This window comes from Opisthocomus hoazin, chromosome 22, assembly GCF_030867145.1.
Source record: "Opisthocomus hoazin isolate bOpiHoa1 chromosome 22, bOpiHoa1.hap1, whole genome shotgun sequence".
Lineage (NCBI taxonomy): Eukaryota > Metazoa > Chordata > Aves > Opisthocomiformes > Opisthocomidae > Opisthocomus > Opisthocomus hoazin.
In genome coordinates this window covers 9,068,330-9,085,294 of record NC_134435.1, presented here as the reverse complement: position 1 = coordinate 9,085,294, position 16,965 = coordinate 9,068,330, and the positions used below count along the sequence as shown (strand labels likewise).

Genomic DNA, 16,965 nt, shown 5'->3' with positions numbered 1-16,965 from the left:
ACTTATGAAAGTGATAAAGACAACACTTGAAATAAAAGGAGGATTTTTTGGGATGCACATGAGGAAAAGCAATTTGGTAGTTGCTGGTTGTCCTGCCATAAGAAGGAATCCAGGCTGCAGCAGCATGGCTTCTCTAACATTGCTTTGGCTACCAGCCTGAAGTTTCCTTTTGGAAGTTATTTTATCAGAGCGTTGAAATGAAGGGATTGCTTTCTGCAGAAAGCATGACAGGATATAAGAAGATTGAACTCAAGGTTATAGAACATCAGTTTATACTTAAAGATGCTGTAAATACAAACTATTATTCATGTTACATTTAATAGTATTCTGTTAATATTGAAACTGAATAGAAACATGGAATCTTAATTACTGTGTGACTTAAGCTCACAACAGAATAACATCTTTTGTAAATGCTTCATGAAATCCATGCGTTTCTGTGTTTTCACACTTCAGCAAATTTTTTTCTAAAAATGAAAAAGAAGCCTCCAAAAACGTGCTAGTTTATTTGTAGCCTGCTGGTATATAACAACATTGAATTAAGTTGCCATTTCTCTTGGAAAAGTGACTAAATGGTGATACTTGCTCAGCTGACAAATCTGCAGTTGTATGTTCTATTGTTTCTATCTTAATAGCTTTATAAATCATTATTACTCTAGTACTGTAAAGCCAATAAAGGTCTTGAAGCACAAAGAATAAATGTGACTTGGGCATCTTCACAGTGGTTAATGGAGTTCGGACGACACAGTCTTTACCTCCAGTGTACACACCAGAAGAACTTGGCCAAACTTCTGGATTTCTGACTCTACTTGCAAAGCTAGTAGTTTCCATAGAAGAAAAAAAAAAAAATGCTTGAAGTAACTAAGAGCTTCACCCATGACATAGCTGGCTTGAGTTTACAGTAGAGTTCAGTGAAAATGCGCTCACACAGCTGACTCTGGAGAAGCCTAGTCTGCTTGTTTTTTCATTAGAAGAAAAATGTTAGTACTACTGTGGGGGAACTGCATTCTTTTTTCCAGTAATATATCCCCTTGGAAGTAGAGAGGACCAGATAGAATACCCCATGGGGTGGGAAAACTGGTTTTCTGTCATAGTGCTTGGTTCCTAGGTCTTGGGTGAATAAACCAATTGATGCCCTGCATCTAGCCTTGTGCCCTGAAGTTTCATTTTTCTAAATTACCTGCTAATATACAGAGGTTCCTCTGAAACACTACACTTTCATAAGAATTCTTAAAACTGTCAATCCTTGTTTCTCCAGTATTCAGAAAGGTTTATGCAGGTAATAGAAAGGAAGCAAAAATTTTAATACATCTGTAAAAGGATGCAACAGCCATGTTTAAAGGCAACTGCCAAGTAAAGGGTTACTTTTGTAGTAGGGTATAATTCAGATAATCTTGGAGTATCAGTAAACTATTTTTATTGCCTTAAAGAATGTTCAAACAAAAGCCCCACACCACAAAAATCTTGAGGGAAAGAAAAAAGGCATGTATCCGTACTTTGGTTTCTGGAAGTTGCAATCATGTACTTTGTTTGCAGAAGGGGTTTTTTAATTATTATTTGTTACAATGCTAGATATAATTCTTATTAAGTTCATTCTGCAATTCTCAGATGAAGCACTGCGAAGCATGGTAAACACACTTAAAGGGAACATTAATCTGTCGTGTTTTGGGGTTTTTTTTTGTTAATGTGACCATTAAAGAAAAATAAAAAACAAGTCCCCTGAGACTGTACTGCTTCCAGACTGGTTGTCATAGAAAATTGAATATTGTAATATTTGTCCTGCTTTCTGGCTTATATCTCAAAAGCTTTTAGACATTTATTTTGCTGTAGATCACCAAAGGCTCACTTTTTTCATTCTTACATTGCTGAGACTAATCTCTACCAGTTCTGTAGCAATAGCTCCATCAAGCAGACTTTGATGGTTGTCAGCCACTCCCTCAACCCACAGAATGTGTATAGGGACTAGGTGGACTCTGTAGTGATGACAAGAAGTTCACTGCAGTAGGTTTTAAGAGACAGTGTCTTAGTTGTGCTTGTCCTGATCTGAGATACTTTCAGTACACCTCTAAAAGGCAACATCATTCCACACTGAGAGGCTTTCAGGATGGATCTGCCGTGCTAATGTGCAGATCAGCCTTCTCTAAGGGCTTGTGTTGAAATACTGATGTCACAACTGAATATGGGGTGAGTGGTCCCCTCTGCTGTGGCTGTGCATGTAGACAGGCTACCTGCAGAAATCCAGAATTGGAACAGCAGCACTGTTGCAAGTCAGGGTTGAAGTGCCTTGGAAGGACGAGGTTCGGTGATGCCTGTTGAGCTCACTTGTCTGCATAAGGCTGGCTCAGGCAAATGTCAGTAGTCGCTAGGTTAGCCAGCAGCTATGATATGTTTATTTTAAAAATAAAAAACTAAAAAAGAGAGCATTTCTATTCATTGATGTTAATGAATTGAGCCATCCCCAGTAGCGAGCAGGTAATGTGCATGGAGGAAATGACACACGCGATGTATTCCAGAAAGCCCACTGTTGTTAACAGAGAACAAAGGCTACCCTCCAGAGTATACTGCAGTTACTGTCATATTCCCACTGACAAAGGGACAGACTTTCTTAAATTTTGCAGTTTTAGTATTCTAATGCATCATTAAAATATAAAAACTTTCCACTTTCAGCTATGTTGCTAAGGGAATTACTATTTCAAAATACGTTTCAATGTGTTTAAGCTTTCTCTGCAGCAATTTTCACTGTTATGTACAAATCCTATCTTGATGCTAACAGGCAACATGACTGTTGATCGGGGCAATTGGTTTGTTTGTGAAAGACTTAAAACATAAAAGTAGAAAATGTAACAGTTTAAATATTATGCAGTGACATCTAAAAAGATTTTTTGCCTAAAATGGTGACACTTGTGTTCTTTTACATTTTAAGAATAAATTTGTGTTCTCTGGTAGAAAATGAATACTATCATTGCATTGCATAATTCTGTAAACATTCTTTTTCCACAAACATTTTAAAGACTATAAAAGCCTGTTTCTCTGGAAAGGGAAATGAGTTGCAATAGGAATAGAATACTTGAAATCGGAAAGGTAGCACCTGTATTTGGTTCACTGCCTTCTGTCCCTTGGTGTAAGCACTGAGCAGACCTGCCAACTTAGGTTTTTGTTGCTGAAGTGTTACATAATGTGTGGGAGAGTTCCTGTCAGAAGGTAATTAAATGTACCGGATTCAAACACTGATTTCCTGTTATCCTCTGCTGTGGACTTACAGTTAATTTTTAACAAAATAAGTTGCTTTTTCTCATCACTTTTGTACAATAGGTGCAATGCTGTGCTATGTTGATGTATTATGTAAGGGTAAAACATTCCCTTTCTCAAGTGTAGGAGGAAACAGTATTTTTGTTATGAACCATTGCTACAAGGAACTACAGTAACCAAAACTCTTGTGGCTTAAGCCAGATGTCCCCTTCAGTAACCGGGAAGTCCATCACAAATGGTATTCTACCACTTTTTTATTTCTAGTGACAGTGATGAGGAAAAATCAAGAAGAGGTAAATCTCCCAAAGCTGAATTCAAAGATGAAGAGGAGACAGTGACAACGAAACACATTCATATTACACAAGCTACAGAAACTACCACCACTAGACACAAACGCACGGCAAATCCTTCAAAAACCATTGACTTGGGAGCAGCAGCACATTATACAGGGGAGAAAGTAAGTCCAGAACAGAACGTTGCTGCTCATACTGCACAGCCGACAGCAAAGGTGAGACAGCAGAGCACAGTAAAACACGACTCTAGAAACAGTTTTCTTCTAACCTCCGAGACAATTTCTGGTTTAGGGTAGATTTTTTGTTATGCAGTCTTCAAGGGAGCTATTTTATCAAAAATGTTTAATTGGGGTTTTCAAAGGCAATGGAACAATTTAATTACAGAATGTCTTTCTGTGGGATTGCTTTAAGATGTAGAATTTTTGAAATGTAGTCATTACCATGTTTTACTCTCTTCAGGAAAGCAAAGATAAAATCTTGGCCTGAAGTGTGAAGGGTTCTCTGAACTTGCACGCTTACTGACAAGTTATCAAGTTCTTCAGTTATCAGAAAAAAAACCTCAATGAGCCACTAGCTGTTTACTATTGGATTTGAAGTTTAGCCAGGTTCCAGTGGTTGTTGGCTTCAAAGACAAATCTGCTATCTCTCCAAAGCAAAACACAGCACCCAAAAAACCCAGAAAATGTCTTAATGTCATTTAAGATGAGTGATGACATCATGAGATCTATTTCTTCTTCAGGCTTTTGTACCCTCTGGGAGCAAGTCATCTAATGACCTGGTTGACCTGTTGTTTGATGGAGCTAGCCAGCCAGTCTCAACAGGTAGGCACATTTTGGTTTGATTTTCTTAATTCACATTTTGAACTGTTTCTGAGGATAAGCTTGTTTGTGGCTATATAGATAGAGTAGTAGATAAATTAAGAAATGAACACTCAAAAATTCAGAGCTGCTTAGAACCTTTTGTAGCAAGGTACTGTGTGTGCATGGGACTAATAAATGTTAGCAGCACAAAGATTAACTGCCAGTTCAGTATGTCAGAAACTGTGTTTGTAATGCAGTTATTTATAATTAATTTTACAAGCAAGTGCAATCCATTTACCATCAAGCATTTCTCATAGCGCAGTTCAAGGGCTAGGCAGCTGGAGATGGATGATCTTCATATAAGCTTTCATCTAAAGTATATGGCAAACTTGTTTCTTTATCTTATTCTGTCTTGGTACTTGGTTCATCCCAACCCTAATACCAAAAAGAAATCGCTACCTAAAATTAAAATTATTTATTGTAAAACATGTCCCTTCACTATCTAAATGTACAGTTGGATATTAAGTCCATTAACCTTCATATGGTCTTACCCTTACATGCTCAAAATGCAGTTTCTTTTTAGGGGTGTGTTAAATTTCAGTGCATTGCATACAGGATTGATAGAGAAGTTCAGGGATTTGGTGGTTTCCCTTTCAAAACCTAAAACTTTAAACACTTGTTATTGTGCTTACAGATTCGTAGTATCGACGGTTTTGATTGTGGCTAGCATGGAATAGAAAAAGGACTTCTGTGCACTTGTGGTCTAAGGGCACAGTTGAGAGAGAGTTAACTGTGGGCAGGATTTTTGTTTAAAGATCGCTTTGAATAGGAAATGAAATACGAGCGTGTGCCTTTTCATAGATAGAAACCTTCCGTGTAACTGCTCTCCATTACAAATACGCAACTTCTCTTATTATATATGGCATCATATTCACATTGTTGGTAGAAGTGTTTGTGTGTATTTTGGGGATGACAGATAGTCAGCTCTAGTCTTTGTTTTAAAGCTGGTGTAAAATCACATGAGACTGTACCAGAAAATGGCAGTCCGACATGGCTGGAGGCCCACATATGTGGCAAGGTGGCTGCATTCATCCGTGTGTAAAGACTACTCTTACTCCTTTCTATCTGAAGTTATGCCACTTTGAGGGTATTGTAGCAGGAACCCCTGTAATATGTCACACTAGGTATTTTTATTACAATGTATGAGCAAAGCCAGTACTACGAGCGCTGTGCGACACAGTTCCTTTCATCAGTAGGCTGCCAAATGCTGCCTGCAAAAGTATTTATTAGAATATAAAATACATCAAAGCTCTGTTGGAGGGGAGGGAAATTGTCATGGTAAATTGATATCAGAGATCTGTCTTAATCTTCTCTGTCTTATTTCTGATAGATCTTTAAAACTTTGTGCACTTTTATTTTTTGGAAAGTAGATAGAGTTTATATTGTTGTTCTGAAATATGTGTTAATTCCTAATGGTTAAGAAATAAAATTCAGTTCATGCATCTGTTCTTTCATGCACAAATGCCCCCAACTTTAAGGAACAAGTTACTTTGTGTGACAGTCTATTTTATTAACTTCATACATAAAGGTGTTCATTGCACATTGGAGTTACCACAGCTCTGTGGAATTTTAAGATCCTGGATCAGAACCAGTACCCCAAATCAATACTGAAACTTCTCCTATCCAATTCCTACAGGAAAAGAGATTAGAGCCTCTTTCGGTTTTATTTACATGCATATGTGTATGCTTTTATTTTTATGTATAAAATCAGATTAAGAATAGATGTTCCCACTTCAAATTGAGCCTTCCCGTATTTCAAACAGAACTATAGCACCTTCCATATCGCGGTGTATTTGAATCTTTCCTCGGATTGGGTCTTTGCTGCAGTAAGCTTTTTTTCTTTTTGCCTTTTTTCTTCTTTTTCCAAAGTAGCATTTAGAAATGGTGTTGAGAAGAGACATATTACCAGCTGGTCCTGCTAAATAACCTCTTTGCTGACCTGGGAAGGCAGATGGAAAGAGTTCATTTGTAGTGACACGTCTCACATGGGAATCTTTGAGGATAGCTCATGTTGAGCAGATTAGCACTGTCCTTCACGTGCAGGACACTTGTTATGACCACTGTTCCTTGCAGCACAGGGTGTGGGAACATTCCCAGTGTCAGGCAAGACACAGGGAAAGGGTCAAATGCAGCCTTTGATCTATCCGGTGAAGGAACTGGCAGGGAAGTCATGTGAATTCAGGGAACTCAGAATTTGCTTATCTGTGTATTTTCAGGTGCAGAGATGTGGAAGAAGGTTGATGAGGCTTGGGGGGTTACACATTACTAAAGCAATGCAATTTGTGTGTGAAGGGAGCGGTTGGTTGCTGTAAAGGAGCAGTCTGTTTGAGAAGATGTGGAATCTGTGCTTAGACCTGCTGGAAGTAATTTTTTGGCGTTACTGGAGATCAGGTTCTTTAATCTTAGCTGGTGATACCTTTCTTTAGAGAGCTACTGCATTCAGCTTAAGCTCTGGAACTCAGTTTCCTTTCAAAACAGGCAGTAGAGGTGGAGGAAAAGTTGATTTGACTGAAAATGTTAAGGGGTTATTTTGGGTTTGAACCTAGTTCTGTTTTTCAAATTAAATTAATCCCTAGATACTTTGTCAAACAGCGCAGGGATAATAGCCATAGCATGAGAGCATTGATTTTTTGAGGATGTGGTCAAGAGGATGTCATCTGTGTCGCTCATTCTGGTATAAACCCGCAAACCATTAACCTGTTCTAAACTTTGTAAGGACATGTGCGATGAAAAAAATGATTTGAAAACGTTCATGGCAGTCGGCATAGTAAACGTGATCAGAACAGTTTTTTTAGCTTGATACTTCACTGGCTCATCTTACCCTTTTTCATTTGCAGCTTGCAGTCAGTGTAAAACTTCTATGTAAACATATGTAAGATGCTTATTAGATCACTTCAGAATTTGTGTTGAGGAAATTTCTTAACTTTGTGTGAAATCTTCTCCCTCTAGAAAAGGTGGTGAAAGGATTTCAGTAGTGCTATGCTTCTGAAAATTCAAAGACACCATCCTTGCATTCCTTCTCATGTTTTGTGTCGTAGGCTACACGCTCAGCAAGAAGAGACATTTCCCCTTGGAAGAACAGTCACCTTCCTGGCAATGTCTACAGTAAAATAACATTAAAAAGAAATACAAGTACACATGTATTAGAAGGGGAATGGTTCCTTTTATTACTGCTAGCCATTTATTAAAAAGGAGATGGTTCTAGTTTAATTAACCCAGTTGAGAGCAGCAGATGGGGCAGAATGTCTTGCAGCGATAAGACAATTCCGAAAAGGCACCAGATGTTGGAAGCTGTCCCTGGTGGTGTTTGAGTGCTGCACAGATGTTCCAGTCCCACCTGGCTAGTTTCTAAGCACTGCAGGCTAAGCAGCTGTGATGTAACCTATATAATGTACGCATAACACTAAAAGCAAAATAATTGAACTGCTGCAGCTTCTTCTAAGGGTGGGACTGCTTGGAGGTGAAATCTTTGAGGACAAACAAATAAGGTCAGCTTCTTAGCTTTTTCAGGTCAGTGGAATACCTATCTAAAAGCAAAAGAAAGGATAATTTGATGATTTTGTTTGTTTGTTTTTGGCGAACTGGTTTTTTTTTGGTTTATTTAAAAAAAAGCCGCTTTCCAGTATGATTCTTAAATCTTTCTTCTGTTTTTATATCTTGGCTGTATTTTATTAGTGAAAAATTTTTACTGTGCTCTATTCAGAGGTTAATAATTTATGTGCTGTATAGAGGCGTCTGGTTGGGAAACTCAATGTTCCTGCTGTAGAAAGGAAGCAAACATAAAAAAACAAACACAAATGCAAGCTCTGCCCTTGAAATCCCAATTCAAGATCACTGCAGAGTCATTCATGCTTTAAGCAACATGAAAACGAACTATAAGGTGACATGTAATTTTTCACAGTAAGCATAATAAATTAACTTTTTTACAGTAAGAACATTTGGCTTTATATATTATACTTCCAAAGTTTTACTTTTACAAACTGCCAGACTAGTAGCATCCTTCACTAGTTCAAACGTTGTTAACCTATTTAATCTCTAAATTTATTTTTAGAGATAGCAAAATCTTGTGTCTCTTAGTTCTTCCCTAGGAAAACAAAATTGTACGCTCTGCAAGGAAGTTGGAAATAATCCAGTTTATTGGTGCTCAGGCTTCTATATCTTCTGTTCATACATCCTGCGTGCGGTTGTTGCAGTGGATCTTTGTGCAATCCTGTGACAGCAGTTGGCTTCCTTCTATTTCTAGGTGGATCAGCTGACCCGTTTGGAGGATTTGCTGATTTTAGTTCAGCTGCTGCTTCAGCAAGTTTCCCATCGTCACAAGGTAGGTTTAATTTACAGATCGAAATGCTGCTTAAGGGCAGAAAGAGGGGGCGAGATGCCACATGGCATTATTGAAAGTCACTTCCCTTTCCAGGGCAAACTGTGTCTATGTAACTGGACCACAGGCGCTATAGTGAGGAAGGGAGAAGACAGCTGCTGTCTGGCACAGCACTTCTCTCATCAGGCCTGAAACTTTTCCTGAACTTTATTTCAGAAGAACATTGGTAGGAGTTAAATACATCCCTGTTCATCTAATATTATAATATCAGCATATAGTAAGACTTAAAACATAGCTCCAAGTCTAATTTTGAAATGCACTGAAATAAGATGTGACTTTGGAGTGGAAAAGTAAAACCTGAAGTCAACAAATGTGGGTCTAAATGCTGGCTGAAGAGTTTAAAAAAAGAGCCCAGCGCATCCCACTTCTATGGACAAGGAGCTACTTAATTGGAGTTCTACAGTGATGACTGCGTCCATGATAGTATTTGTGCTTCCAAAATAATTGGAAAATTGGCTGTAGTGATAGGACCATTCAGATTATTAATCATCATAGTCTTCCCAGTGTTTTATGTAAGGTTATTCAACTATTTTATTTGCAATAAAAAGCAGCCATTTTTCTAATACTTCAGCTAACAGTTTGCAAGTTTTACAGATACAGGTAGGGATTAATTATAAAAAAAATACTTAGCTGCTCTGGTGGGATAAAAAGGCTTACATGAAGCATGTGGTAGTCTGGTTTGCTTGCTTGTGATAGTGCTGTGAACTGAAAAGTTGTTAGATGGGTTCAATGCTGCTGTTTACAGTTTTTTGACACACATAGTGGGTTCAGATCAGTCTTAAGAACTTTAATAATATGGGCAGAACAGTAAATGGGTAAGTTGAACAAAACCCAAAGATGGGATCATGTTCAGTGGAAAATAGCATTACTAGAAAAATGAGTTCCTAAAGATGTCCTGAGCTCCCACCTGTCTCCTAAGATGTGTTTTAAAAAAAAAAAAAAAAAGTTTATGATTGTTTAGAAAGCCACAGTTATGTTGGCCTTGTCAGATGGCATAGGGAGGGCAGCCTGGAACAGGCTATTTCCAAAGCTTCCCGTCTGGGTTACTGTTGGAATGCCTGGTATGTTGGAGGGGAATTAGTCAAGTTACACCTTCCATACACAGCACAACCTCACCGATGGGTTTTGAAGTTGCGTATGTGCATTTGTGGGATGAAGCTGACCAACATTTCATTTAGCTTGGCTAAATAATAATTTGTTGCAGTCTTTTTCCCCTTTGAGGAGAAGCCTATTAAATAAGAGAGATCTAGATCTTACTGAAGTCAGGCATGAAGAGGTCCCTGGCGATGACAAGAGCAAGGTTTTAGCAATGCTGGCTGGGACAGCACTCCGGTTTGCCCTTGCCCGGTTGCATGGCAGGCAGCGTAGAGCTGTCGTGTGTCCACACAGCTGGCTCACTGCACGTGCAGCCACTTCGCATGCAAACATACAAGCTCTTGGGTAGACATGGCCACCATCTGAATAACATTTCCCTTAAAAATGGACTGAAAAAAAAATAAAATATGCTGGGAAGCCACCTAAAGCAATCGACTTCCTTTTGGTGGAACGTTTTTGGGAGCCTGCAGTGCTACCCGGACAGGAGAGTGCTGCAGACAGTCACAGAGCGGAGGGAGCTGGCTGGCCATCTTTTGTGAAATTAATTGGGGCAGCAGTAGTATTTGTGACTGGGGGCTCTCAGCCAGGATGTGGGATTAAGTCCAAAATGAGTAAAGAATAGCAAGATCAGCAAATCTACCTACAAGCCAGCTTTTAGTCAGCATGTTTGTATCTCTTCCTTTATTTTGCTGTGTTAGGAAAGCTGTACTGGGCATGGATTAGTTAATACACCTTTAATTTGCTTGGCAGGAAAGAACTGCTCTAATTTTTTTACAGGCTTTCTTAGTCAAAACCAAGTTGTTTTGCAAACAAAAAGCCGCCTACTATGCAAATAATTTCTGTGTTAATACAGTGTAAATTGATACAACCCTTTATCTGCATTAACATGATTAATCTATTCCAATCACCATTATGCAAGGGACGAGGAGTTCTGTGAAATGATTAATCATTCCTGAACAGCGTAAGCCCCTCTAGAAATCTTTTCCTTCTTGATTAATCATCTTTGAAGTTCTACTGAAGGGGCAAAACCTTATCCCTTTTACCCCCACTTCCATTATTGGTTCTCAGTGCACAGGTCTGAACGTAGAAGGAGCACACTCAGCAGTTACTTATCTATCAGGAATATTTAAAGTAGGTTTTAATTTTTAATATGCAATACTAATTGAAACATTCTAATGTAGCCCCTCTTTTTGAGGGAGATCAAAGCAAATGTTCTAGTAAGGCCCTAAGCTAATGAATATTAGTCCACTTTGTGCACTGAAGTTGTTGGCAATACTTGGATTTTGTGAACAGATTTACTCTCCTACTATTCTTTAAATTCTAATGTATGGGTAAAGATAAAGATGACTAAAGATTGAAAGTGTGTGTTGATAAACATCTACATGGAGTGTAAAAGATTACTGCAGTTACCTTTTGAGTGGGTAGAATACATATGTAGAAAATTGCTATGGAGGATGGCCATTATGGAACTAGCCACTGGGAAGTGGAAACTGGCTCTAGATTCATCTATCCCAGCTTTACATGTTGGAGTCTTCATTTGCTTATCTAAAGAAACTCAAGGGCTGATTTAACTGTTCTTTAGAACTCAAAGATCATTTCATATGGCAAAGGCATTGCGCGTGACTTAGCTACGTACCAAAAGACTGTCCGTGACGTGATCAGAAAGCTGACCTGTACAATGGCCCAGACAGGGAACGCGATTCACTGTGTCGCAATGAGAGCTGTTTACATGGCATTGCTTTATTTTTAGCATCTCCTGTAGATGTTTTTGTAAGCTTTTCTTCCCCTATCACTCCTGCGAAATAACCGTTTTCTTTTTAATAGAAAGACATGTTTTTAAGGGAGGTAACATTTCCTCCCATTTGGCTCAAAGGTTATGACATATTCTCAGTTCGCTGGTTTGTGTCTCTGGACGTCTGTGATCCTGAAATAAGTACCCTTGCAGTCATCTACACACTTTGAGTGCTTGTCTACAAAAACTCCGGTATATAGAAATGAAACAAAGCTCAAGAGTTCAGCAAAGCTTCTGCTGAGACAATTGCTGGATTCAAGGTTGAATTTCTGCTTCAAGCCAAGGCATTTAGTTCAGGAATCAAATTTAGAAAACATAATGTGTTTTACATAGGCACTTCTTGGGATGAGAAGAAATGATTCCTTATCACCTCAAATAAGAATTCCCTGGCAAGCTGCTTTCAAAGTTCTGGGGTTTATTCCCCTCAGTATTGTTTTATAAAAAGAGCTACTAATTGTATATAACCAAATTTTGAAGTTGTTGCCTTTGTTTTATCATGATGGAATTTGCTTTATCAAGTGGCTCCTTCCTGACAACTGTTCTCTTAGCATATACCTGAGTTCTGAGATAAAAAGTTGATAAATATTACCAAAGTTCTAGGTGTTGTTTTGACTAGAGCCTCCAGTCTACCCCAAGTTATCTTTCAGTCATATTTCAACTAAAGAAAACCTGTCCCTGCTTGTCTTGCATCCACAGGTGACGTGTTATCAAACAGCCATCTACTTTCTGTGCATGGGTGTTTCATGTTTCCTTTGCTACCTTGTTAAAATTGTTGGAATATTCATGAGGGGGAATGATGTCCAGATGGAGGTTCTACCTGCAGATGTTAATCTGGACGGACACAGATCAGCTCTGATTTGTTTCAGTTCATGGAATATGGCATTTGCTCAGTGCCTTTCTCTAAGTCTTCTGCCTTTCTTCTCTCTGTCTTCCTTCCTCCCACACTGTTGCCTTTCCTTCAGGTACAGCAACAAGTGGAAATGGAGACTTTGGTGACTGGAGTGCCTTCAACCAAGCTTCTCCTTGTCCCAGTGCATCTGGAGAGCTCTTCAGCAGCACGGCACAGCAGCCAGCTGTAGAGCTCTTCAGTAGCTCGCAGCCAGCTTCTGGCCAGCCTCCAACTGCTTCCAATTCTACTGATCTTTTTGATTTGATGGCCCCCTCTCAGACAACCATGACCTCTTCACAAAGTATGAATTTCTCGATGATGAGCTCCAGTGCTGTGGGCATCAGTTTACCCATGTCAAGGTCACAGGTATGCTGCTATTTGTACAGTTTGCTAATGACCTTTTTCAATTAATCTTTTGCCTTCTCCGTATCACAACATGGAAAATGAATCTGTTCCACTTCTGGAGTCCATACCTAGTAACGTAGATGTTGTGATCAGCGTTTTGTAAAGTTTTGCCCAAAAATGTTTGAGTAGCCTCCTAAAAAGAAAAGGTGTCAAATGTTTTTGAAAAGCCTCCTTTTATAAGCTAGCCTTCTCTGAAATGGTCTTCATTGTTCCATGAACTGTTGCTGCTTTGTTAGGGAAGGCGAGGCTGATGATGTTTCAGACCTGAAAATCACCTTCCACTGAATGTTGTAGGTTTCCAGTCTCAGGCAGATGAAGGTGAGGACTGGTCTGTTCTCCAAAACACAGAAGTGCCTGCTTCAGTGGAATGTGTTTTTTGAAACAGTATTTTTGAGTTCAAAACTTCACTGCAGATGGGAGCTGGACGCTAGCTTACAAAATACTTTTCAACCCATTCTAATGGCGTAACAGCACATGGCAACACCGCTTTGGAAGAGCTGAAGTTCATGGTGAAAAATCTCATTGGCTTTTTATTGTCTCCTGTGGAAAAATTAACACTTGTTTAGTCCTGATTCCTATTGGTAAATTGTTTCAAGTGGATCCCAACAAACTTTTCCTTTTTTAGCCTCTGCAAAGCATGAACGTTATGATGCCGAAGCCTAACCCTCTTTATAATGCAAGCACAGAGATGGTCCAGAAGAATGCAAGCAAAACTCTACCCTCAACTTGGTCAGATCCCAGTGTAAATATCAGTTTGGACAATTTAGTGCCTGGGATGCAGCCTTCCAAACCCCAGCAGCCATCACTTAATGCCATGATGCAGCAACAAAGTAAGTGATTATTGCCCTGTTTTCCATGTGCACTGAGCCCTGTATGTTCAGTGTGTTGGCCTGGAGATGGAGTCAAGCTCTGTCAATCGCTGTTTTCCTATGTTTAGTCATAATTGTTTCTTAAACTACTGTGATGGTTCTGACAGAAGTGGTGTTTTCTAGGTGGAGACAGACATGCTAGGAGGCGGGTATCTGTGCATGTTTTTACCATTGCTGCGTCTTGATTTCAGGCTTCCTGATCTCTAGAACTTCTCCAGAACGTGCATAGTAGCATATATTGGTATAAAATGCTATTTAAAACTTAACAAAAGTTTTTGAGGCTTCACATAGAAAATAGGAAAATGGGCAAAATAGCTATGTTTTTGGCCATCATATCTTTGTTCACATCGGTTCCCACATACGTTTCTTAAAATACATGAGCACCTTGAGCATTGGCTTCTGACTAGTGATTCTTGCATTCTGTTCTCCTTTTTGCAGATATGCAACAACCCATGAATGTCATGACTCAAAACTTTGCAGCCGTGAACCTCAACCCTCAGCCTAACATGCTGCCTGTTCGACCCCAGACAAGCCCCCTGACGGGAGGGCCCCTTCCCGTGGGGATGGGAATGCCCAGCATGATGTCGGGTACGATGGGAATGGCCTCCATGGGACCCGTGCCTGTGATGAACCAGGGAGTGATGGGAATAAACATGAACGTGGGAGTGCCGGCGACAGGAATGGGTTTGACGGGCACAATAGGAATGGGGGTACCCAATATCGCTATGACCTCTCTGACTCCTGGGACTGTACAACCCAAGCAAGATGCCTTTGCAAATTTTGCCAATTTTAGCAAATAAAGATTGTAAAATAAATAAATAAAATGAAATAAAAAGAAAATAAATGGGCAGACCGAATGAAGGATTTTTAGCTGCACAAATATAGCTGGGGAAGGGATGGAAAACACTGATCAATACTTTTTTGTTGTTGTTATTTTTCCTTTATTGGTTAAAGTGTCTACATAAAGAACCAAAAGCTATTTTCTAAATGTTGAAATAACTAGTGTTCAAATTCTGGAGAGGTGAAAGGTTCTTCTAAGGAATGTGTTACATGATTTTGCAAAACAATTTGTATTGAAACCATCAAAAAACCTTTCCTATGTCAAAGAACCTATTTTAACTTTGCGACTTGATGGAAGACGGGAATGGGGGTTGGGTAAAAATGTTTGAATCTAATTTTATACTTTTCTTTTTTCTTAAAGAGCTTGACTTTCTTTTCCCCCTCTCCTTGATCGCTTTGTCATGATTGGATCATTCCTTTTACTACCACTGAGTCCACAACTGAAGTCACTCGAGTACTATGATCAGTTTTTTATAAGAGTATATATTTTTGTCCAGAAATGGCTTACATATGTGACTATGGCGAATTCCAAGGGACCTGGAATGTATATATACTTTTGCTAATGTTCCAGCCACACTGCTCTATTACCCAAATTTTTATTGTAAAAATTCTCTCTCAGCAATTTGATGATGAACAGATTTTGGGGTCTTAACGTGCTTCTATTGTTATAACTGATAACGTCTGGAAGAAGCTTTATCCAAGACTGCTGGTTTCCTTTCAGAGAACTCCAGAAAATGCACTTTCTTGCAGCTCTTTTACAGTGGCAGTTACCATCCTTTGTACCACCAATATCCCTACAGAGCCACTGATTTATGGCATCGGCAGCAGTCAAAAGGCAAAAATATTTCTTTTTTGCATCGTTACAAAAAATAACAAGGTGAACTACACATAAGTTATGTAAATCTATAACCCTACCTAATCTAACGGCATTGGATCTTAGCTTTTATACACTTGGTGATTCCTTTGTGTAAATATGGCATTAGCAGCTGTGGAATCCAATAAAGGGGTAAAAAAATATATATATTAATAAAGGAAACCTGTAGCAGTCAAAGATTTTACTGATTTACTGAAAACAAAAGAATGAATTAAGGTTTTGGGGATTTTTGTTTTTCCTTCTGTAATTCTGCATTTAAGTTCACATGAATCATGATTCTAGAATCTGGAATACAAAGACATTGTTCTATTCACAAGCTGGGAATATTGTTAAGAATAAGCACTATAGGTATGAAATTTATTGCCTCCCTTTTCTTATGTTGGATTTCTTTTTTATTATTAAATTGATAAAACTTTGTTTCCATTGTATTCATAATGTTCTGTTATACATAACATTAAAATGTTCATTAAAATCAATGTTGGGCTGCTTTTCCTTTCATTCCATTTGACATTTATGAGAGCATTTGGGAAAAAAAATAATTATAATTTGGGCAAAGTAATTTTTATAAATAATTTAAAATTGTTTAATGACTTCTTATCTGAAGCCTTTCCTATCTGGCTCTACTGTTAGGAATTAAAAATGAAGCAGGCAAGATATCCTGACCCACTCCAGCCTTGCTAATGCTCCATCTACAACATTTCTAATTAGGCAGAAATTCATGTACTTCAGCTAAGTGGTAATGAAAAGTGATTCATTTGCTGAATAAGAGATGAGAGTGAGTGTAATTAGCTGACTGCGGTTTTTAATCTTTCAACAATTCAATGTGTTTAAATTAGTTTCAAAGAATAGGACCTTTCAAGTGTTGTTACATCAAAGTAATCAAGGCAGGCTTTAACGGCTGAGCAGGAGAGATCGCTCGGGTTCCCGTTCTAAAACCTTTAAACTTACTTGGAATAATCATCTTCAAAACCTCTTGTTCGAACAGATGGGAAGATTCAGCCTGGTTCAATATATGCAGAATTGTGGTGGGAAGAAAAGCTGGTTCCCGGGGTGGTAGAGGGGTGGCAAGGAACGCTCTGCCTGTAGTGAAGGCCGCTGTCTTGGCTGTGCTGGAGGGGTGCAGTGCTGCTCGGTAGCCTTCAGGAGGTTTTCTGGTGAGTAGGGTGAGGCTGTTGGTAATGCTGTCCTTGACAGGTAAGTTGAGCTGCTTAGATAGTTGGCTTTGAGTTGAAAGATCATGTCCTTGTGTAGGCTGTTCCCATCTCTTCGGAGGAACCAGGGATTTAGCTTCTAATCAAGAGATCACTTATAATGAAGCAGGTTTGACGAGTTAGAATAGAATCATAGAAGAAGGTTGTATGGAGTGCAAAAAGACATTCTTTCAGCCAGCCGGATTGTTGGCAGGTGGATGAGAACCAGCTCCT

At 39.0% G+C, this 16,965-nt stretch overlaps 1 protein-coding gene across 2 annotated transcripts in view; it reads left to right on the top strand.

Moving 5' to 3' along the window:
• CLINT1 (clathrin interactor 1) overlaps positions 1–16,017 on the top strand; it is a 52,846-nt gene extending 36,829 nt beyond the window's left edge. The window contains exons 7-12 of one of the 2 annotated variants that reach the window (XM_075441706.1): positions 3,511–3,703; positions 4,279–4,360; positions 8,643–8,720; positions 12,627–12,919; positions 13,584–13,788; positions 14,266–16,017. In XM_075441706.1, coding sequence (XP_075297821.1) covers positions 3,511–3,703; positions 4,279–4,360; positions 8,643–8,720; positions 12,627–12,919; positions 13,584–13,788; positions 14,266–14,627 — 1,213 coding nt within the window. In that variant the 3' untranslated portion in view covers positions 14,628–16,017. Of the gene's footprint in view, positions 1–3,510; positions 3,755–4,278; positions 4,361–8,642; positions 8,721–12,626; positions 12,920–13,583; positions 13,789–14,265 lie in introns of both variants that reach the window. The other variant, XM_075441705.1, reaches the window with a different exon arrangement.
• Positions 16,018–16,965: the final 948 nt, after the last annotated feature.